This window comes from Symphodus melops (assembly GCF_947650265.1).
Source record: "Symphodus melops genome assembly, chromosome: 5".
Taxonomy (NCBI): domain Eukaryota; kingdom Metazoa; phylum Chordata; class Actinopteri; order Labriformes; family Labridae; genus Symphodus; species Symphodus melops.
In genome coordinates this window covers 14,336,254-14,360,547 of record NC_136695.1, presented here as the reverse complement: position 1 = coordinate 14,360,547, position 24,294 = coordinate 14,336,254, and the positions used below count along the sequence as shown (strand labels likewise).

The 24,294-nt window shown below is 41.8% G+C and overlaps 1 protein-coding gene across 3 annotated transcripts in view; it reads left to right on the top strand.

Annotated features, from left to right (window-relative positions):
- Window positions 1–23,994, top strand: part of cobl (cordon-bleu WH2 repeat protein) — a 50,980-nt gene extending 26,986 nt beyond the window's left edge. For 2 of the 3 annotated variants that reach the window (XM_079343338.1, XM_079343337.1), the window contains 10 exons: window positions 9,494–10,094; window positions 13,137–13,289; window positions 16,947–17,271; window positions 18,759–18,877; window positions 19,066–19,236; window positions 19,425–21,016; window positions 21,105–21,338; window positions 21,537–21,653; window positions 22,821–23,132; window positions 23,735–23,994. In XM_079343338.1, the coding sequence (XP_079199464.1) occupies window positions 9,494–10,094; window positions 13,137–13,289; window positions 16,947–17,271; window positions 18,759–18,877; window positions 19,066–19,236; window positions 19,425–21,016; window positions 21,105–21,338; window positions 21,537–21,653; window positions 22,821–23,132; window positions 23,735–23,821 (3,711 nt within the window). In that variant the 3' untranslated portion in view covers window positions 23,822–23,994. The remainder of the gene's footprint in view (window positions 1–9,493; window positions 10,095–13,136; window positions 13,290–16,946; window positions 17,272–18,758; window positions 18,878–19,065; window positions 19,237–19,424; window positions 21,017–21,104; window positions 21,339–21,536; window positions 21,654–22,820; window positions 23,133–23,734) is intronic. The other variant, XM_079343339.1, reaches the window with a different exon arrangement.
- Window positions 23,995–24,294: the final 300 nt, after the last annotated feature.

Genomic DNA, 24,294 nt, shown 5'->3' with positions numbered 1-24,294 from the left:
TCTGTGCAGAATGAACTTACTCATTTTGGCTTAACAAGACGCAGTAATGGACATTTACATCATCATATAAGCAGGAAGGATGATAAGATTGTTCTAACAAAGGTAGATGACAAAAATAGCCTGTGGAAGGGAGGGAACACTCAGAGTGGTCTTTCAAATAATCAGTCAGAACATATGGATAGTTAGTTTCTTTTATTGTCTCCCTGAGGAGAAATTCGCCTTGGGCCAAAGAGAACGCCACATATAGCACAACACAAAGAACACGGCACAACACAAATGTCTGTATACATGTAATAGAAACTTCTAACAGCACAGAACACACACACCACATCATTTGCACTTTTTGCATATAAACATATAACATCACTAATGCTATGGCACTGATTTTTTTTTTTTATTGCACTCCTGCTACTCTGTTGCACTTCCTATACCATCGATTTTATTGGACAGTCCCTTTATGAAGCTCTCATTCACACACACACACACACACACACACACACACACACACACACACACACACACACACACACACACACACACACACACACACACACACACACACACACACACACACACACACACACACACACACACACTATCTTGCACTATTTCATAATAATGAAGGTAGATATGAAAGACATCATATATAGACATTATATCTTTTTAACTTGCAGTTTGGTACCCTATACCAACAACTCATATTCACTGGAAAGAACGTGATTTGGATCACCAGCGATTTTGCGGCCTTGCCTCCTCACCGTCTCTTCAAAGATTTCCTGGAGAGAGGGTGGGGGTGCTCTTTGTTTTATAGGCAGGTTAACAAACCAACTTGTAATTCCATATCATATAAGTGATCGTAATATAAATCGTAATATATATATATATATATATATATATATATATATATATATATATTTATATATATATATATATATATATAGTTACTTATGTGACATTTTACTGTAGATAAATGATCTTGGTATTTAGTATAGTAGTCCTTTAGTGAGATGAGAGATAGGATATGGTCAAATTAAAATGCTCTTAAATGACCGTACAAACAAAAGCTCATCAAATATGTGAGATACAAAATATCTAAAAAGTGTATGGTAAAGTATTAAATGCATAAAAGCATAGAAAGAGTGCTTGTCAGTCATTCCCTGCTAAGTGCTAAGGCTAGCTCTTTAACTCAGTAGAATACTAAATGTAGCAACCAGAAGTTAAGCGACTGTCACAGATGAAGTGACTGGAGTAGATCCTGAAGCACTAAGTCGTGAATAGATTTTGAATCTTGAATCCACAATCGTTATGAATCCAAAGTCCATTCTGAATCGAATCGTGACCCCAAGAATAAAAATCAAATTAAATCCCTTCAAGTCCTGCTGCTTGTAGCATTGTCTGCCCCACTGTGTCAGAGCTCTTCACTTTTCCCCCCCAGTTATTCAAACACATTACAAACTCTTATTAGATAAAAAAAAAAAGAATTACTTGAGTTAGTTCAGAAAGTCGACAGAACTGTGTCTCTGGCAGATTTTAGTATCTTCAGTACATTTCTGCTTTTTTAAACTTTATGGATTGATTTCAGGATGTTGACACATCAATTTTAAGACCTTATTTCAACCAATATGAAAGTAGGTTTAGGACCTTTTTGATGCCCGGTGGACGGGTTGCTATATATACAGTATAGTGGTGCTAAAGCACTAAAACAGATGACACAGTACTCCAGGAAGAGCGTAAAGGAGAATCAGATGTTTGCACACGCTGCAGCCGTCATAGAGACAGGGACGTTTACAACTTTGTTTCTTCAGCTGAACAATCAACAAGCTGCGTCTGTCTATATGAGAGCAGCAGTGAATTAAACCTCTGTTTTTGGAACATTGCGTTCAGGGGAAACACAGCGGTGATAGGCTATCTGTTATTGTGGTTTGGAAAGGGAGCCACGTCGCCACAGCGGATCGTGATAGAGAAGTTCAGAGTCGTTCTGAACTATACGCCTCACTGCACAGTAACAGACGAGTTTGTGCATTTTTTACTCGTGGTTGTAGGTGAAGGAGCACAAGATCAACAGAATAATCTAAGCAGTGAATAAGAGAGGGACTCGGTAGCAAGCGAGGCACACTGAGAGACGTATGTCATAGAAAGAAGCAGACAGTGAGAGTAAGGTTACACTTGATTTTGCAGGCTTGACATGCGTTTTGCTTTTGTGCAACTTTATCAACGCAGAGCTTTGGAATCGTGTTTCCAAAGTCAGTAGAGCATGAAATCTGGTCGGCACATGCTTACCTTGCAGAAAAACTAAACAAGGGAAAAGTTCAACAGAGGACGAGCAGCTTTAAGGTGAAACGGTGAAACAATCATTCAAGAAAGAAAGTCTGCAAATGTTCCCAAAAGTATTCCCTACAGCTCAACATAGAGCCCGTTTTATTGCACATTAACTGCTCCCATATTTTATTTCAACTGACATATTTGGACTCAAATGTAAAAATGACTTTATTGCTGAAAAGGTTTCATAAACAGTTTTGCCAAAGCATCAAACTACAAACTGACCAATCTCTCAAAAAAAAAAAAAAAAACTGAAATAAGTCAAGAGTTTGTAGACCTGGGGAAAAAAAGACTTATGAAATATTAATTTGTAACGTGGCCAATCAAGAAGGGACATGGAGAAAGCAATGCACATTACATTGGTTTGCAGAGGGAAGTGAGCGCTGATGTAGGAATTAAACTGTGATGACTGTCTCACAGTTAAAGACAACAAATGAGCCATAGCAGAAACGATGGTGCAACTGTGTGAGACGTGAAACTGTAGAAGAAAATCCGAAAAAAACTTTCTTAACTGCAGTTCGAGAGCAGACATGACGAGGAGTAAAAATAACAATTTTGACTTAATGTATGCTTTAATGCACAACAGCAACCATTATGACATAACATGATTGTTAAGTAGCCTACACACGTTGGTGAAAGTCTTGGGCATGGCTGGGTATAGAATATCTGTTAGAAGAGCTAAGTCGCTTGTTTTGGGCTTATTTCCATAGAGCTGGCTGCTTGTTTCTCTCACAGGTCTGGCAACCCTGCTCTGAGCTAAAAGTGTGGTCCTGGGTTTTACAACTCATCTGTGCATGTGATGGAGGAATACACAGTGCATGTCAGGGGCGTGGCCTCAGCAGCCCTGCAGTAAACAGTGTGCTCTGTGCAGGAATAGCATGTTAAAGTGGACTTGCATGAAATCTGGTTGTTTTAATTGTTGTTGTTGTTTTAAAGATTCTGCTTCAACACATTTCCCCCAACTATATGTAGGTTCCCTGTTCAGGGCCAACCTTTTTGTATGTTTCCCAGTTTAATACCATAAAATCTCCTGAATTTCCCATGGAAAGTTTCCAACTTTGCAAATTCCCGGAATTTTGCAACCCTAGTTCCCTCTGGGTAATCCTTTTTCTTTCACAGTCCAAAGGCACAGTCGTTGCCCGTAAGGTTTGAGTGTGAGCACGAAAGTTTGTCTGTCTCTGCATGTCAGCCCTGTGGTTGTCTGGTGACCTGTGCAGGGTCTACCCCGCCTCTCGTCCAATGTCAGCTCCTGCAACCCCCAACAGGACAGGACAATGGACGCATGAATATCCCTCAGGGCTTTTTTTTTTTTTTGAGACAGAAATATTTTTGGACTGTATATATTCAGGTAAAAGTTTTTTTAGTCAAACACCATCACTGTGCCGATTAGTGCTCTTCACAGGCCCTGGCATCATTGCATAAAGTAGTTTTTGTGCCGGCTGAATTCCTGCTATGCGTCTGTGTGTGTGTGTTTGTGTATGTGTGTGTGCGTGTGCGTGCGTGCATGTGCGTGTGTGTGTGCTGCTTCTTGATTGATTGAAAGGGCCAGGTTTTTTCGTCCCGATGATCCGTCACTCTGCAAACAGAAGAGAGTTGGCAGCAGAGCGAGCCTCGTTTTTCACGGCCATCCATCAGTCCCATAGTTGTCCACAACGGTAGCGAACTATAATCTGCTCTAATGCACTATTCTACTTTAATCACCCAGACAAAGCAAAGGTTGCTCCTGGATGTGTGTTCAGTTACAAGTTTCTCCTTTAAAGATGTTTTCTTTTTTCTTTCTTTTCTTCTGTTTTTCTTTTGTTTCGCTCCACGCTCTTTGTCTCGTCCCTTTAACAACATGCGTTATCTGGTTGCAGCTTCAATCAGTGAATACCCCCTTTCATTTAACAGCGTAAACAAAGAAGGCAGCCATATTGTCGCCATATTGCTGTTTGTCTTTGTTGCAGTTGTGGTTAAATGGGATTAGCTTCATTCAGATAAGACGGTGAGAGAGAGAGAGGCAAAACAAGGCAGGGTGAAAGAGAAGCAGTTCAAGGTAGCCTCAGTGTTCTGGATGCCAAACGTCAGCTGAGGTCCCAATCTATGGGGAAGGAGAGGGTGTTTACTCATCGGACACATGCTCCACTGTCTCTCTGTCGAGCTCTGCACATATAATCTGAGGGAACAAAACGTTTCGCTCTGAAGCAGTAGGACGCAAAGAAGAAAAAAAACAAAAAAGGTGGCTTCTGCTGCCAAAGCAAACAGGCAGCCCTTCGTCTGTTCTCTAATCCTTCGTCCTCTGTTTTTATTCCTGCATCCTACAGCTGAAATCAGCATGCCGTGCAGCTGTACAAGGGCAAAGTACATTTTGTATAGGCCTTCAAAAGGGTCATTAATGCTAAGATTGGACATTCTACAAATCAATGTTGGATTGAGGAAGGATTTCGAGTGCTCTAAAAGCACTAAACAGGTGACTCTGTTATGCCTGCTTGGTACTGTGTCTGTGGCGACTTAAGTGTACTGTAGGTAGGCACTTGTAATCCCTCTATTCTGATGCACTGACCTTGAAGATTGTTGAAGTGTGAGTTTGGGGCCTGGGATAGGGGGACACGTCACCCTGCCATGTTAGGAATATAGGACAGGATCTATTTGCACTTGAAGCTGTCAAAACATCTTGTCTATGAAACCAGCCAGGACAGATGGGACAAACAAATGAAGCGCATGTACAGTATGTTTGTGTCAGTCTCAAATGCTTTGTGACTGCATCTGTACGCGTCAAAGAGAGTGTGTGCGTGCATGCGTGCTCTAAATGTGTGGAAAACAAAACACTTCTCATACTCATGAATTATGAATCCAATCTGATCATCTTTTACAGATTTTTTTTTTTTAGCTCCAGTTTGATATATTTCCACTTGTCACGTTTCTGTTTTCATTAACCTAACAAACTCATTTCCAGCCAATTCTGCAAAGCAGCCAATGTCTTTATTTAAAAGTATCATCGGCTGTACAGAAGCGCACATTGACCCAAAAAGACCCTTTCTTTTCTCTGTGCCAATGTAAACGAGATTTCTATAAATCAGTGGATAATTTAGTTTTTGAGGTGAATTCACTTCCCAGTAGAAACTCTTTGACAGCCCTTACTTGAGTGCTTGCTCAGTAGGCTTAATGCTAAAGAAGAATCTGGAAGTAAGCTTGTTTTATTTGCAGTCTTCAAGAAGCCATATCCAATAGCGTACCATTTGTTTATATAATCATACACAGATATAAACGATGATTCAAGTCCTCACAAGTCATGACTGAGGACAATTAGAGGAAGCTACACATCAACAGAATTTAAACACACACACACACACACGCACACACACACACACACACACACACAACAAACCAATGTACACACACAAAGGCACAAACACGTATTTGTTTTTGTTTTATTCATAAAACATCAAAAAAGATGTACCTGATTATTACTGTTGTTAAAGTAATATTATTGCTAGTTATTGTTTCTATTGAATTGGTAATTATTAATTTTAATTATTATTCATATTATTTGTTATTTCATCCTTTGGTAATACATTTACACATTCATGCCAGTCAATCTAACTGAATCTTACTAGCTCTATCTTTAAATAGCTAAATGGGTGCATCCAATCACTATTTAAGACTGCTGCACAAGTGGGCATGTGATTTCAAACATCTTGTTGACTTTACTTATTTAAAGCAGGGTCCATTTCTTACTCAGAGTTGTTTTAAAAATGCGCCTAAATCACTCTTAAGCTAAAAATCCTGGCTAGGATTTTTTGAGCTGAGTTAGGATCTTTCAGAGAGGATTCTCAGAATGTTTGTGAACACAGGCCAGGGTGTGTCGACTACAGGAATCCAACTTTTGCAAATCACATTATTTAGTTATTATTGGCAAGTTACTCCAACTATTGCCTCTTCTGCCAAAGCTAAAAAAGTGACTGTTCTTACCCCTGACTCAACACTCACTGTTATATACTGTATTTGAATATACCACTGTAAACATGTAGAAAAGTGAAGTGTAACATCAGTGGAACGAGGTAGACCACAAAGAAACTAGGTCAGTCGTGTGTCTCCTTATCCTTAGCTAGCCTCTTCTTCAGCCCCCACACCCACCCACCCACCCAATCCTACACATTATTTAAGCCCCTATACATCTCTTTTCATCATGTATCCCACATGCCCACACATATGTTCATTATGACACAGACAACACAAGCTACAGCTCAGCCCACTGTTGGGGATGTTTTTGAACTTGATGCCCTCCCAGCGTTGAGTCAGTTTAGCTGCTATTATTATAACTGACACACACGCACACACACACAACAGCATATATCTATACACACACACAAACGCATACATGAAGGTACTCATCCATGTTGACATGCATAAGCACACACACATATACAGCCAAGCCCCCCTTCTCACGCACAAACACATACTCCATTTCACATTCCACATTAGCGCTGTAATGTTGCTCTGTCTTGAAGCCCCTCACCCATCGGGAGTCCCTCGAAACAACTGATGAATGGTCACGCAACAGGTTGAGGCCTCCATGGGTGGCCCTATCTGATCAACATGCTCCAACATGGGGGAAGCATGTTGAACCACTCCGTGCTTGAGCCTCTCAACCACACGGAGTGGAACATTTCATGAACACACTAGACTGTCCCAGCATGGCCTTCTGGGTGCTTCTGAATCAGATGGACCCAGATATTGTGCTGTTCTTTAATCGTGGCTTCCACAAACCCAAACAAGGGGGGGGGGGGGGGGGGGAATCAGAATGTATTTAAACAATCGAACATGTTCAGAGAGATAAGAGCTGCGTGTTCAGGGCGTGCATATCCTGATTGGCGTAAGAATACATTTGCTTAACTTGTCATAGATAAAGGCTCCATTTATGCCATGAAAACACTCGCTGTAATCAAGTTCTCGCTTTTGTTTTGGAGTTTCCGTTCAACAAACAAGGAAGCGAGTTAATCAGCTGGAGGCTGATGACATCCTTGCGTCCTTTCCTAATCACCAGATATAAACTTAGATTCTGTTTGCTTTTCTTGAAGTAAAAGTGTGCCAACTTTAAGCCCCCACTCTCTTACAATCTTTGCTTTTATTCCATTCACTGTGTTCCCCTTGATGCTTGATTTGATGCAATGTGACGCCAGTGTACTTACAGTGTCAGGACTTGATGCTTTGGCTGTCTTGTGCTGTGTTGTGACTTGACTTGTAATGTCATGACACAAGGTTGATCTTAGACACGAGCGAAGGCAGCCAAAAGTTGCCCCCCGGCTAAACGCAGTGAATGTGTAGCAGTTAAAGGGGGGGGGGGAAAAAGCTTAAATCTTTTCTTCAAAGATATTCTTCTGGAGAAAAAAAAACAAACAAAACAAACAAAACAGCTGTAGATGTAAAGTCAGTGAACACAGCTAAACACAGTGTGTATACATAATCACATTATACAGCCTCTGCTTTGCTTAATGTATAGTGTGACCTTGAATGTGGTATAAGACAGAGTCTTGAGTGTTGGCTTCAGTCTCTAACCATCTTAAGTACATGCTGCGTTCCCAGTCATGGCGCCAACCAGCCCATGAGAGCAACACACATTTAACCCTGCAGCAACTTCCCTAATCCATACAGCCAACTCAGTGTGAGATATGAGCTACACCGTCCCTTCTCATGTGTGTTGAGTTGAGTGCTCATGTGCGAGTGCGGATGCTTCCACAGTCGCACAGAGAAAAAGTGTGCGTCAGTGTGTATTTGTCGCGGCCCCACAGCTCTTTTCCTTACATAGCAGGGCTTGGCTCAAGTCTTGTGTTACACTCTGCACAGAACACACACACACACACACACACACACACACACACACACACACACACACACACACACACACACACACACACACACACACACACAAACAAACACACACAGATCTACGTTCATGGGCAAGTCAGTCATCCATTTCGGCTTCAACTTTGGCCCACATCCACTGCTATGTTTTCTGTCAAGTCTGTATTCATGTATGTTTGAATGCCAGAGAGGGAGAGATGCGGGAGACCAGTGAAGGGAAAGACCAGTTGGGGGGCCATTTGGATTTCCATAGCATGCCATACACTGGGTTCACTGAGTTCACATGTGTGAACCCAGTTGGCCTGCAGTAAGGCAAGGTGGCCTGATCTCTCTGTCTCTTGTCCTGCTGCATGATGCAACACTTCATGCAGCTCTGGGCATGTTCTCTGTTGAATTTCAGAGGGCAGAGAAGTTGAACACTGTGGCAGTAATTGAGATTTTTTTTTTTTTTTTTTTTCCCCTTAAGAAGTAAAGGACATCTGTACTGTTGAAAGCTGCCTCTTTTGAATGGATTCTTCGGAAATGTTCTTCACAGAGCGAGATCGGCTTGCACAACAGGGTGCGAATGTTCTCGTCTGCCCGTCGAATAAAACGGAGAATTTCCCTCTAATTAGTTTGTAAATGATTCATAGTTCATCCCATCTGCGCTCGTTTCCGACGATTCTCCCTGTGTTTCAAGGTATTAATGTTGTGAAACAGCTGCTGACAGATTTCGGTTGAACACTGAATGACACATGATATCGTTTTACATTTTCCCCGTCATTAACTTCTTACCTAAGTGACTTAAGTCTTACCTCGCCAATACTTAAATTGACAGAGTGGTGCGTGGAGACGCTGTTGAAACAAGACTCGCTTTGTTTCGTGTTTGCACACATACTGAAGAAATTACATCACATCACTAATAACCGCTGCAGCTTGGCCGTCACTTCGGCCCCTGACGTGTTCACTGATTCAGTATTAAAGTCCATCAACATGACAGTATAAACTTTGAATTAAGTCTTTCTCAAAGATCGAAGAAAGAAAAAAAAACAACAACAGAGAACTTCACAAACAGTCTCAGTATGTCATCGCAAAATCCCTGCATCGCCGCCATGTATATGTCATCCTGTTGGACAATTTAAAAGGAATGCTGGCACTCTGATGGTTTCGAGGACTCAGACGCCTGCCAGAGCTCCACTAGATTTAATTACTCAGTAGTAAACTCGACATCAGTCCTGGAAGACAAGCTGATTTATGCTCAGACCACACACACAAGCACGCACACACACACGCACAAGGTGCTCACATTAATTACTGTCTCTCTGCATTTCGTATTCTTATTTTCTATTAGATGGGCCTTGGCTCGGAAAGCCAGCAGAGGAAAAGAAAGGCTCCAGCCCCTCCTCCCACCCCAGCCTCCATCACCCCTGAGGACACTTCGCCGTCTGAAGCTCCCACCCCCGACTGTCACGCCGCTGAAGCTCCAACCCCGGTGTTCAACACTGAAGTGCTCCAGTCAGCTCCTCTCTCTGCTGGCACTGTGGTAACACAAGCAGTAAAAACAGCCGACCCATCGCCACCTGTGTGCGCTGCAACCCCAACGCCCAGCTCTCCAACCCCGAGCAGCAGCACCACAGACAGCATGGCCATCCAGGATTCAAGCTCTGAACTCAGCCATAGTCTGGATGAGTCAGACGCTGACCTCGACCAAGCGGGCTCCCTCAGCACCCTCACCAGCAGCAGCAGCAGCTGCAGCACAGCCAGCGGTACCGTGCGACTCCAGCCCGTTACAAAAAGCACCGGTAGCAAGATGGAGGAATCGGAAAAGAGCAGCGGTGTGGCTGGCAAATTTGATCAAGCGGTAACGTCAACCAGCAGCTCCAGGTCAGAGACCGAGTCGGCCCTTAACCTGAAACTGGATGAAGTTGAGAACCAGAGACACAGCGCAATGGGTAAATATGTATAAAATAACATTAAAACAACCTTTTTCATACTAGTAGATTCAAGATTTAAAAAAAAAATTGTTTATCACATCATGACAGAAAAGGCTCAGTTACATAAAAACATACAAACATTCACTCTAAGACTCACATGAGGTCACAGATAGCTAGTGAGTATTCATTACCCTCAGTTTAAGACTTGTACTTCTTCACAAAGCAACAGACACGCCAAAGTTGTCATTTTTATATTCCTGAACACTTCGGTATGTAAGCAACAAGGTAAATGCCCTGTGACATCAAAGTACTCTTGTAATACTATAGTGAGATGTACCTTTAGTTTTTACGTGGTCACATTAACGTGTTCTTAGTTTTCGTGTCTTCCATCAGTTACTTCATGAATTCTACCTGACTTGAACCAACTGAAGGGTTTACATTGACAGTATTGATCATTTATACGTGTCCTTTGTGACACCTAGCATACTTCCCTGTGTTTGATACCACACTGTAAATGATGCAAACTCTGTTTTTTTTTGCCCGATTATTGATGGTCTCGAAAAAAACAACAACACAAGCTTTAAAAAAAGAAAAAGAAACTACACATCTTCTGTCATATTTGAACCCAAAGCAGCAACGAGTGTGTCGCTTACAAATCGAGAACCGAGGAGTTGACACCGTCTCAATTCCTCAAATACATCGGCAAAGTTCATGTATTTTAGACAGTTTATGGTCATTAAAACAAATTAATGACCCAAATATTGGCTGCTTGGGACTTGTACTTTTGCTGCTGTGGCATCGGAACACATTTCGTTTGATTTTCCAGTACAGTTTGAAAGTTTAAAACTTAAATTATCCTGCAGATAGAATTGAATATTTATCAAAGAAGGTGGCCGACGATGTCTGAACTCCTCAGACTGATGGAAAACACTTCTCTTCTCTGTATGTTAAAGAAGTTTGCCTGTAGAGTTGATCTACATTTTACAAAAGTGTCTGCCCCAGAGAGCAAAGCTGTCATCCTGCTGCAACATCAGAAACTTAAACTGTCAACGATGACGAACGTTACCTGGTGAAAGTGTGTGTGTGTGTGTGTGTGTGTGTGTACGCGCACGTCATGGCTGAAGTACAAGAACTCGAGGAGCTGGTTTTCATCATAACTTGTGAGACAATGCAACCCTTGTCTCTCTCGCCCACGCTTATCAATCACTCACTTTCCTCTTATCTTTACCTCTCTTTTTTTGTTTTCCTCCACTCTTTCTCTCTTACTCCGTCACCCTCTTTATCTCCTTCACGTACAGTACATGCATCCTCTCGCACAAAACCTCAAAGCTGGCAGATGCAAAGACAGACAGATCCATCACAGATTAAAACAACCCTGAACTCGGGCTGGCCTCGTATTGATCTTTATATAACCTCGATCTTTCCCTATAGCAACGTGAGGTTGCAGAGGAGCGCTGTTGTGTCTGACAGGGGCAGAGATTAGAGAGCTGCAGACCTCGGAGGAAGAAAAAAAAAAAAAAAGGATTGGGAAGGGTGACGCTAAAAGAATGGAGTTCAGAGGAAGGAGCATGGGAAGGTTTTGGCATCCGGATGACAGGGAGGCAAGGTGGTAACAAGGGGACTAGGGGGGCTTTAGGCGAGGATGAATGATGGATGAAGTATGAGAAGGTTAGTGCCTCAGTCAGGATGGAACAGACAGCAGTGGGATCTTTAATAAATGTATAAACCCAGCTACTTCCTTCCCTTCTGTCCTGACACTGCTGACAGTGCATCGTCTTCCATCTTCTCCATTCCCTCTGTCAGTGTTCCTTTCTTCCCCTTTACATAGTCTGAAATGTGGATTCACTGTGAAATAGTTGTACGTCCTTCTCACAACACCAACGTCCATGATTCGCGAGACTATAACTAGATCATTTTTCCGTAAAGCCTGAAAACTGCAGGCTTCAATATGAAGAGTTCACTCCATGGCAGGAATCAACAGCTGGTATACATGTTAGGGCTTGACAGCTACACCCAACATGCACAGTATAGGGTGGTGCTTTCATGGGTGCATAGGCAGGGACAGAAATGTATGTGTAAACTGTATGCCATTTCCTCTTGGTACCATTATGACTAATATATGAAATTCTGTTCAGTCAGAAGGTTGTATTTCTTTTCTTTTTTTCTTCTTTTTTTTAACTTGATTTTATACGTTTTTGTTACACCATGGCTTATAATGCGGCTGCTTTGTTTCAGCAGGCATCAGTGGGGGTCTGTGTTTGTGCGCTCCAAAACTGTCAAGGTTATGATGTTGTTGTTTATCATCTCGGCCCTGCATGCTGTTTTCCTTCCTCCCCATGTTGACAAGAGAGTAAACAGAGAAAGCAGCACATTGACAGCACCTGCTGACTAAGAGCCTGCATGCTGATGCATTCCTGGTCATATAAGGACATTAAGGTGGCCATATTTCAGCGGGGCTGTTTTACACTACTTTCAAAGGCTTCGCCCTTCCAACCCAATATGTCATCCAGATTGATTGTGTCCTTTTTTTCCCCGTCAGGACACACGTCTTCAAGCATCACCAGTTTTCTGTGTTTTGTGTATTAATGTCTTTATAAATCACACCCTTTTTTTTTTTTCTCAAAATACTCACTCCTCGCTTCCTTCAAATGTTCATGCCTCTTTTAGAAAAGGTCAAATTGGACCCTTTTTTTTTCTTTTTTCGACTTGATAGAGAGTGGTGTGTGAATTGAATTATTATCATTGACATCACCTGCAGATCTTTATACTAACGTTGTCCCCCAGTTTCACAGCCAAGTGTCAGTCACCGTACTTCAGAATGGTATTTCTTAGTTATTGAGTGGAACTGAAAATAGCGACAGTTTGGATAACAAGAAGAAATGTTAACAGATGTTACCAGAATAAATAGGACAAAGACCTGGGTGATTACATCGTGTCCTGTGACTCAAAGAAATTTGCCATGTAAGATGTTTTGGCTCCCCCCCTTTTTTTTTTTTTTTTCCTCCTTCCCCAACCATGACCACCAGGGCTTGCCCTGCCTGCATGCTGTGTGTTCTACAGGATCCTTCGATCGACCAGTGCCACCAAAACCTCGCCGTTACCCAGCCCGGGAGTCACCCCACCTCATCCTCCCCCCTACCCCACCCCCCCCTCTCAATGAGCCCGCAGAAAACAACTTCCCAGAGAGTTCCCTGGAGGAAGCGGCTCCCCAGTGTAGGTTCCAGATGGACTGCCTCTCCCCCTTTTTTTTCTTCTTCTCTCTCCCACGCCTTTTTGTCTCTCCTAAAAGCTGCTCTTCTGATTTTATTTCACGTTCCCCAATCAGAAATTGTTTTTTCCACATCTATCCTTTTCTGCCCAACCTTTTCATGTGCATGAGTTTGTTTTGATGCTAATATTGCTCTCTGCATGCTTTCCATCTCTCCATCAGGGGACCTGGGCTGTTAAGTGATGCTGGCTTCATGTCAGGTCAAGGTGCTTCATATCTATAAATGTCAGCTTGTAAGCTGTATTATTTCTTCTAGGTCCCAAAGGTCAGGGTCGGGGTGAACACCAATCAGCCTGAGTGCCTTTTAAAAAGTACATGCCAGTATAGTAGATATAAAACATAATGGAAGGCATTGTTGAGTGATGGACCATGTGTAAGCCACCTTATGTTCCTGTTTATGCTTTTTTATTGTACTGTATGATGTCCTCAGTTTTTTCCTTAACTTAAGGGTTTTGTTGGGTTTTTTTTTTTTTTTTTATCTCTGCTAAGTGATCTATCTACCTGAAATCTCATCTGCTCTTTTCTCTACTCCCCACCCCGCACCCTGCTTCCCGTAGTGTACTGCTGTGGGCCTGTACGTCTGCGCTCCAAACACTCCTGAAGTCCTGACTCTTCCCTTTTCCATCAGTCCCCTTGGCTTTGTCTCTGTCCTCCTGGTTTCTGCTGGGCCTCCCTCTTGATGTTCATCGCCCTTTTTTTTCTCCATTCTTTTTAAAGACATTTTCTACTGTTTCTTCTCTACTCTTGTACATGTTCAAGGTCTCTTTGCTGTCGTATCTTTCATCCTATAATTGAATCACTTGCTTTGCCACAGTCCCAGGGATGGCTTAGGTTTGATGATGTTAAGAATACAGAAGAGTGCAGGTGAAAGCAAGTCATGCTCTCCGATTTCACTTTGAGAGCAATACTTGCTCCTGTTTTTGTTTTTTTTCTTCCTTGAAAAAAAAATGAAAAAAAGAATGTATGTATATACTGTTGGAGGTTTTACATTTCAACTTAATCTGCTGTTTTTTTATTGATTGCGAGTGAGATCAGAGCTGAGCTAAAAGTGGACACACAGAATGTGGTCAGAAGACTATTCAGTGACAGATGAGCTAAACCCTGGATGTATCGGTTACAGTGTGATTGATGAGTGATGTGCTAAAAGGAGGCTACGAGGCAAGGCCATGTGATATCTATCAGTCAATATTTCAGTGATGTGATATCTGTGGATCAATAGTTGGACAGCATATGTTTGTCTTTCTGTGCCGGGTGTTGCAGCCTGATTTAGAAATCTGAGACCTGAAATGCATGCTGCCTTTAGCAATATTGTAGGCAGGGTGATCTATCAATGACATGTTGTTGATCTTAGATAGTGTTGCTTTAAGGCAAATGGGGGAAAAAAGAAAGGAAGAGCTCATCAATAAGAGGGATTGTAGCTGCATGAATACGTAATACCTGATGCAAGATAGGAATGCTATCCTAAAAAGAGGAAAAATAACACTTATTTTTGTGATATCCTATAAGGATCTATATTGTTTGGATTCAGAGCAAACAGAAATATGGCTTTAGTCTTCATGAAATGATGATGCATCACAACATGTGACAAACTAAAGAATCTGAAATGCTCATAAAAATGTAAAGTGCAGGATTATTCTCTTATCATACTTAATCGTTTGCCGCTTTTTTAAACACTGTGTCAAACATCAACCAACTGTCTTCATTTTTTTTTTTTTTTTTTTTTTTAATCTCGCTGTCAACTTAACCTTTGTTCACCTTACCCTTATTCACGTCATAAGCGCCCCCGTGAAGAGTCATGTGGGGAATCAAATTGGCAGAAAAACTGTTAAGACAGCCTTATTTTTTAAATCATAATAATTGTATTCCCCTTTTCATGAAATATACAACATGCAATGGATTACATGTTTGTTTGTGTCGTCTAAATCAGGGTAAGGCTGGCCTAGTTTTAATCATCTAACTTGCTCTGTACCAAATGACATTACTGTTAGCTTAGTTTTTCTCTATATGTGGGGGAATTTTAACGTTTTTGAGAGGATTTTGGTTAGTTTTTGTCTCGAGTTGCAGCAGTGTGTAAGGCTGAACGGCTTATAATTTACAGTAATTTAATTGTATGTAATATTACATTTATATTCTGCTAATTCTAAGAAATTGAATTGTGTAAAAAATGGTTGGCGTCCTTATGAAGTGGTGTGTCCTTTGGAGTTATGAACAGGCATGAACCGGACGTTTTTATGTTTCGCTAATCTTTTGTTGTGATGGAAATACAGAATACAAGTTCAAAAGCATTTTTTTCTCAATTAAACAGTTAATGACTGGATCAAGGTTTTTGGATTTTGGTTTGGGCTTTTGCATGGATTTCCATGATGTATTTTTAACCATAACACAGTGTTGATTTTCCTTTGGACACTCTTTGTTCGGCATTAACCGACGCATGCACTGCAAGGTCAGATTTAGTCGGAAGTTCTTGTACTTGTGTTTGTTATGCAAAGGTACATGTGTGCCAACATATTACAGAGTGGAACAGTGTGTATGTGTGCGTTTTTGTCTGTGCGCATGTGTGTGTGTGTGTGTGTGTGTTGACTTTGGCTGTAACTGGCATGACTAAGCTGTTGCTGGGAAGGAGCTGGGAAGGACAGCCTTGTGAGTCATCACCACATCTCCTGGAACTGACTGTTCCCTCCACACCATTAGGACCAGGCCCAAATCCACCAGGCCTGGTTCACACAACACACAACACACACACACACACACACACACACACACACACACACACACACACACACACACACACACACACACACACACACACACACACACATACACAAATCATGTGTGAATGCATTTGCACATTCACAGACACCTGGTATTAAAAACAGGCTCACTCAATATTGATTCCTTTTTTTTTTTTTTTTCTTTTTTTTTTAAATTTAATCCCCTGGTGCTTTTCCAGCGTTGTGCATACTGGCAGGACTACTGAAAACCTGACAAATAAGACATTCATTTTTTTCCCCTGGCCTTGAGGACAATAAGATCAGTATCAGACTAAAAGAAATCCCCAAAACCCATGGGACTGACCAGCACATGACTGTTCTAAAAAGATGAGATGCTATAAAACTATCTTTCACCCAAACCAAAAACAGTATCGTACAAATCTAATTAAAAGGGTTTGTTTACTGTCAGTTCACCCACACATCTTTAAAGCTGTTTTATCAAGCCTCAAGTGGTTTTGCTTCTAGCCTGTTGTTTTACATTTGGCTTGTGTGTTCTGGTTTGTGTGACTGTGGAAGCAGAATGAATGATGAAAGTAATGTAAAAGCTTCAGTACATTCTCTGTTTTTCCGTTTCCTTGCATGTCTTCTTTTTTTTTAATTTGTTTTGCACTGCATCTTGTTCTCCTCTTCAAGAGATTTTCGAAGATATAGCAAAACATGTTCCTATTCGTTAATGCATGGAATGATAAAAAAGAAATCACTTACATTTCACTCTGCATCATTATAGGCCTATGGAAACTCTTTGACTCGGTAGCTGTAAGTGCTGCTAACAGCTGCCAACAAGCTTAAGCACACCCAATACTGATGGTTCAATTTCCTATTCTTTTCCAGCATGGCTCCATTCCATGCAGAGCGCAAGAGCCAGCAGCCAGAAACCAGAACCTGAAACACCCGAGGAGGAAACCATGTCTTTGGGCAGCAGCAGCAGCGCTGGCAGCAGCCTGCCTGACCAAGGTTATGCCGCCTCTGAGGGCATGGCTGAGGCCGAGGACTTGGGCATGGTTAGCTCCCCGTCTTACACCCATCCCACATCCCCAAATGGGAGTTTATTTCCTGATGGAAGTAGCAGAAGCGGGGGAGATGGGCTGCTCGGACCAGTACGAGACAATTCCAGTGACAGCGATGAAGGCTGTGCCACCTGGGGATCAAGACACAGGTAAAAGAGATGCCATCATCACCAGTAGTGGAGGACCGACACAAAAGCAAAAGCTATTGCAAGCTGGAGTTTGATGAAACGCATGCTTTAGCCTCTAAAAAAGTGCGACATGTAAAACAACCTTTCAGTTGAAGGGTAAAGAAAGTGCTGTGGCCAGAGCAAAGTGAAATCAAATTGAGTTTTCTGGAGATGTCACAGTTGGTTATTTTTGCGGTCTGTAGCAGTACTTCACTCTGTCTGGGTCCTCTAAACATGGGCTGACTGTTATCTACTATGCACTGTACATAGTACACATGCTTAGTTAATTCATACAACCCTGCTCCTAAAAAACAACACACAAAAAAAGATCCCTTTAAGACCTCTGCAGTGGCCGTAAGAGAAAATTAATAACCTTCAGTGACCTTCATCTATCTGGATATATACTTCCTAGTTTTTTCCTTTTGCTGACTCCTTCCCATATTCTAAGTTAGATCTACTGTAGCTGAAACATTGATGACTAACACTAGCACTAAAAGTCTTCCTCCTGCATTGAGCGATTAGCATAAATCAGCATATATACCCGTCTCTTCATCTGAAGGGGGATTCATTATTTCAGCCAAAACTATGGTCTTGCCACATTTTACAATGGCAATAGTTGTAAACAGAACCCGTTTCTGCTGTGTTATATTTGAGCTGTAGCCAGACTTGGCACTCTCAGACTCTAGTCCCCAGGCTTCCTCAGTTGTGGTATTTTCGGCCCTTACTCAAAGGGCCTTTTTGGAATATGAGTGCTGCCTGAGATCACTTTACGATGTTTAAGATGTTGTGAAATGAGCATCGTAATGTGCCCAGACCCGAGATCCTGATCACTGCTCTGGGTCAGACAAACTTTTATGAATCCAGGACCTTGCCTGATGCTGCTGGCTGCTGAGTATTCCAGGAAAGCACTGTAACCCCATTTTCTCAGAACTGTTGAGGAAAAGAAAGCCATTCCAAGTCTCTCCGAAGACAAATTCTATTTGGGTTGGCCTTCTTGTAGCAATTTGTTATGGCTAATATGCCTGTAACTCATGGGAATGCTTTGTTGAACCCTTGAAGAGAGTGAAGAAAGCCTGAACTGTGGTAATAACACTCTTGAAAGTTACATGTTAGAAATGCGACAGGCTCCAACAAAAATAAAATTCTACTTTGAATAAAAACACGGCATTTAAAAGCAGCAGATTTGTTTTCTTCTTCTACTAACCTTCATTTACCCTTTTGGTTTCTGTGGCAGATTAGTAACGGGAAGTCTGCTGAATGTAGCAGCAGCATCAAATTAGCAGTTCATAACAGATGCTTGGTTTGACTATTAATGAGAAAATGTCGAGTCATGGGGATTAAAGTATAATGGCTGCCTTTATGAATCAATCTCTGTTTGGGATTTCTAATGTTGTTGAACTCTGTGTGCTTGTTCCTACATGTGGGATTGTGCACTGGTCTTTTTGATAAGTATTCATGTCCCTCATCAGGCACAATGACATCAACAAAAAGACAAAGACAGGAAGCATGAGAGATCGCTATGAAGACGACTCAGAGGTCACAGCTCAACTCCAGCAGACTTTGGCAGATTTTGAAGCAGACCTTGCAGGTGAGACGGAAAGCCACAACTCCTCTGAAGTCTTGAGTCCTAACTTTTATGAAGTACAGATCTCGGTGCAGTTTTTATTCTTACATTCTCTGCTTGTAGCCATGGTACTATTCTCATAAAATCGAATGAAAATGAGTTCAAAGGATCCACTTTTTTTTTTGTATTGAACCTTTGATCTTTTCACGTAGATATATCCTCAAAGAAGAAGACTTCCTACACGGTGTCCACAAACAGCAATGATGTGCCCGTCTCTGTAGTGGACTTAGATGTGCCAGTCACAGCCATAGATGAAGTGCTGGAGGACTTTGAACAAAAAGAAGCACAGTCATTCACCCGGACTGAGTCAGCAGGAAGCAAAGGTACAATGAGCAATAAGCTATTCATCAAGTTAGTAATGCAGAACTTAGGCTAGTGTCTTTAATGGGTTTTTTTTCATTAAATGTATTCAGGCCCAGTGCTATAAATTCAGTAAAGTAAAAAAAACAAGAAAACGTACATTTTTTTTGTTTTTTATTTTGAATTTACGTTTTCCTTCCCTATCTTGTAGGTCGAGAACTTTGTCATCAGTCCAGTGCTGAGACACAAAACAAAAACAACAATGCATGTACAGCTGCATGCAGTAGTAAAGGCAGTAGTGTAGATACCAAGAAGGCAACTCAGCCTGATCAGCAAAGGAAGTCACTGGAGAACGATTCTCGAGGTAATGCAACGACTGAAAAGATTCAAGAGAGACAAACTAAGGCGAGTATGAGTGACACCAACAAAGTCAAAGAGGATAAGCGGAGGACAACATCAGTCAAATCTGATGCTGACGTGCTGAAACACAGCAAGAGCACTGAGATCAAACCTGATCAGTCTTGTCACGACAACAAAACTGTTCTTCCATCAACCACTGAAAGATCTGCAGAGATGGATGAAGAGAGGCAAAGAGTTTACCAAAATAACTCCAGCTTGAACACATCACACAGTAAAATCACTCGTAATGTCACATCACGCTTCGGTATGAACACATTCACTGTGGTTCCTCCTAAACCTCCCGTCATCCACGCTGCAGGAGAGCCGGCGGTCAATTTAACTGTCGGTGCCATTAAGATCGACGATCAAGGAAACATGGTGAAGCAGGGCACTGTCTCCCGGAACAAATTCAGTGGTTCATCCGAGCCGGGCATTATTGGCAGTGAGATGTCTCCACTTCTTGGAAAAGCCAAAGCTTTTTGGTGCTCGAATGAGAAACACGAGAGTGCTTTTCCCTCCAACAAAGGATCCATTGATAAAGTTAAAGGAAGCACAGATGGTCTAAAGTGTTCTTACACTGCCAGCTCAGAAACTACACTGAAAATCAATAACACTGAGGACCTGAAAGTGGCACAAACTAACCATAATAAATCTGCAGAGAGAGCCCAGCCTAAAGAGATCATCAAAGAGGGAGCTAAAGAACTGCTGAATGACATCAAAATTGCAAAAGAGGAGCAGGTAGAAATGGAGAGCAAGGTTTCACTGTCCAAAATTGTTCAGCAGCCAAGTGTTAAACCCGTCCTTCCTCCCCCTGTACTTCCCAACCTGAAGAAAGATCTGTCCTTTCTCAAAACATCCAGACGGACCTCCAGCCAGTACGTGGCATCTGCCATCAATAAATACACCCCAAAGACTGCCGTTAAACCCACTTTCATCCCCAACGTGTCTGACTCTTCTACTTCTTTGAAAACGCAGACTTTGGGCTTTCAGAGATCAGGTCGGTCCATACAAGTCAATCCACAACTGTCTTGCCAGTCGTCATTGTCGGAAAACAAAGAGAATGAATCTGCTTCTAAACTCAAGCCTCCTGGTCCGAAAAGGTCCACAAGCTATCCAGAGTACATGTCAGATAGCCAGAGAGATGTTGGAGAAGTGAGACTGGACAAGGGAGGTTTTGAAAGCAGCGTTGGGTCCAACAAAGGAATATCTACTACACTGCAAACAACCAAGAATAATCTGATTCAGTCTGGTGGCCCCACCCAAATACATGTGACAGCCAATAATCAAAGAGATGATATGAAACACATTCTTCCCAGAAGCCCCAGCCCTTCACGAAGGAGTACTGTACACTCATCTGCCAAACCACCCACTGCACCCAAGATGGTTTCCCAAGTCCTGACACATGTGAGTATAATGGGTATTGTGAATATTGTATTTCATGGGAATGCATGCTTTTAAGATATCGTCTTAAACTTCCAATTCTTGTCCTCAGAACTCAACGGACACGACTAAGACAACCAACTATGTAACACCTGATGTTAGACCGCAATGTTCCGAAACAGTAACAGACAGTGCTGCAACGCCTGGGCCTCCCTCGCTGACACTGTTTGGGCCGGTTAAGAAGTTCAGACCTGTGATCTGTAAATCTTTTGAGAAGGAGACGTCTCTGCACAGCAGCCTGATGGAGGCTATCCAGACAGGTGGAGGCAGGGACAGACTCAAGAAGGTGAGATCAAGATGGCATGGCTGAATATATCAGTGTATGAATAAACAGCTGAGAGAGACGGTGATTGGAACTCCCATTGGAAGAAAACTATTACGTAGCACTTAGCTAAAAGAACTAGGACCATTCACAGCATAATGTTGGCTTTGGCGAGAATTCAGTGACGGACAGATGTTTCCCTCTTTTTACTTCCTTTCACAGTTAACCACTTCAGGCCCCAGCGGCATGAAGAAGGCATCTTATGTTGAAGAGGAGACTGAGAGGTGTGCTCTTCTGGCTGCCATTAGAACACAGAGCAACTCAGGAAGGCTGAGGAAGGTACAGTACTCCATTTATCAAATGTCCCTTAATGACTGTCAGTATCAGTTGGGGTAGGAAAGCTTTGCCCTAAGTGTTGTTTGTTTTGGCAAGGATTAGACCCTCCTTGGATGTATTCACAATAACCTTAAATGGGAGTTGGCTTAATACTTTACACACATAACGTACACTTTTTAGCTGCATTGACTTACTTTATTCAGACTGCCGTGATGCCCTGAAGACAAATCCCAATGACTTTATTGAACGAATGCTATCATCGTTTGGTTCAGTTAGAATTGTATTAAATGGAATGGAAAAACCCCACAGGAGGAATCCTACTGGATTTGTTGACCATCTGACTCCTCCTTCATCAGGTCACAGGAAAAAAAAGCAATGCTTTGCTTTATGACGAAATACCTGCAAAAAATAACATTCAAATCAACCTCTCCTGCACTTTCTTTTAAGTATAAATTAAAAAACGCCAGTATTACTGGATGGTCACCAAAATCATTATACCAGTTAAAAGTCTGCGTGGTAGCATATCATCAATTGCAACACAACTGGATAATACGTTTCCTAATTGAACTTGAGGAGAAAGTTAAGAATGAAATCTGGATGATTGATTTGCTTCTTGTGTTGTTAACGGGTATAAACGCCTCAATCATGCAGGAACCAAGTTTTGCAAGCAACCGTGTTTATTTCCATGTCTGTGGGTGGACTTTAAGTTGTGTTTTGCTGTCATGTAAGAACCCATGTGGAATGAAAGGGGCAGACGTGCTGCTGCAGCCGAAACATCTGCGGTTCTATTCTGGAGGTTCCTTACCAGAACTGGAATCTCAGGAATGCTGCTTGAATAAATCTGCCTCAAAAATGTTGTGCTTTCCTGAAAACAAATGGGGATAAATAAGTAAAACTGCAGAAAGGCTAAATGGATTTCTACAAAGATCAGTTATAAATTGTGATAAAATTAGAGTAATGTCATTTTACAATGGCAACTATTGCCATTATAAAATGTGTCAAGGGCAGAATTAGAACACAAAAATGCATATCATAATGGAGAGTATTTTTTTTGTTTGTGACAGAGGCCATAATTGCGAATTCAAATGTGCGTATGTGAAAGCAGCTGGCCTCCAGCCTGTGTTTATGCATCTCGAGTTACCGTTGTCTCCCTCCTTTTGTGTCCTACAGACCAAATCTGAGGCAGCTGATGAGCTTGAGAAGTTCAGGAAGGCGTCAGAGGATGAGAAGAGTGCAGGCCCTCCCTCCTCCCCCTCTCCTTCCTCATTGACCTGCACTTCTCCTTCTGTCTTTACCCCGCCGCCACCACCACCACCGCCGCCGCCAGCACCCATGCTTGCTCCTCCTCCCCCTCCCCCTGTCTTGCTCCAGAGAAGCACTGGGGAACATCCAAGTGCTAACACCCACATCAACCCTGCTTTGGCCCGGGAGGCGATGCTGGAGGCCATACGCTCTGGATCTGCTGCTGAGAGGCTAAAAAAGGTACAAATACAGAAATAATACATCTTCTTAACACCGCAGAGAGAGCTGTGCATTTCTACTTTGCAACTGTTTTTTTTTTTTTTTCTTCTGTTGTTGCTTCATGAAAGCACATTCATGAGGATTGATTGAACTTCACACAGATCACACAAAGTGCTGCCTTTAAAACGATCTGTGTGAATTATTCTAACTTGGAACAAAACACAAAGCAGTGAAGAAATTAAAAGATAAAACAAAGACAGAAGGAGAAAGTTGAATTGGATTCGTCTTACAACCATGTAAGAGTTCATTTTCAGTTCAGCATCTATACCAATAGATGCTGAACTGTTGCTTTAAACGTTTTCATTACATTTAAGTCAGACAGATATTCAAAATTTATAAATTATAAATTTCAAAATGTATTTTCGAGGAGTAAAATAGCACGATTGTTATTATCACACTCCTCAGATTTAAGGTTAACCCATAAAATATTAAAAAAAAATATTCCTTTCTTTATCTACTAAGACTCCACAAAGCTGATATATTCTCTCCAGCATGCTATGAACTATCACTCCTGTCATTCCCAAAGAACTACAAACATGACATGTTTTGTCTCTTTTAACGAGGTCGCTGTGCCCACAAAGACTGTCAAAGTGAACGGCCGACTGGGAACAATCCAAGCAACCTCCTCCTCAACACTCCCTCAGCTGTGAGAAGGAAAGGCCACATCACCACAACGCAGAATCATTGATCACATTTAATTGCAGTTTTTTTTTTTTTTTTTTTAAGGTCATGCGACAGACATGGGATTGCCTTTTGAGAAGATTTTATTTAAGATTTTGACAAATCTTATCTTTTACACAATAGGTATTTCTAAGAAAAACAAGAGGTAAAGGGAAGAATTTCCACCTGATATCTTTATAAAGTAGATTATTCAAAAACTGCTTTAACCAATTAACTGCTCTTCAAAATTAAAAGATTTACACACTGTGTTTTTTTCTGTGGGAACGTTGCTCCCTTCGTAGCCAAACATTGAAAACATCTGTCTTGGGTGAAAATGTGCTGCTCAGTTTGACTCTTAACACTCGCTTGCAGGAGAAACTAATTGTCCATCTTTGTAACACATCACATATGCGTTAACAAATTTCGCCATCTGTACTTGAATTCAGTGATTTAAACTGGAATG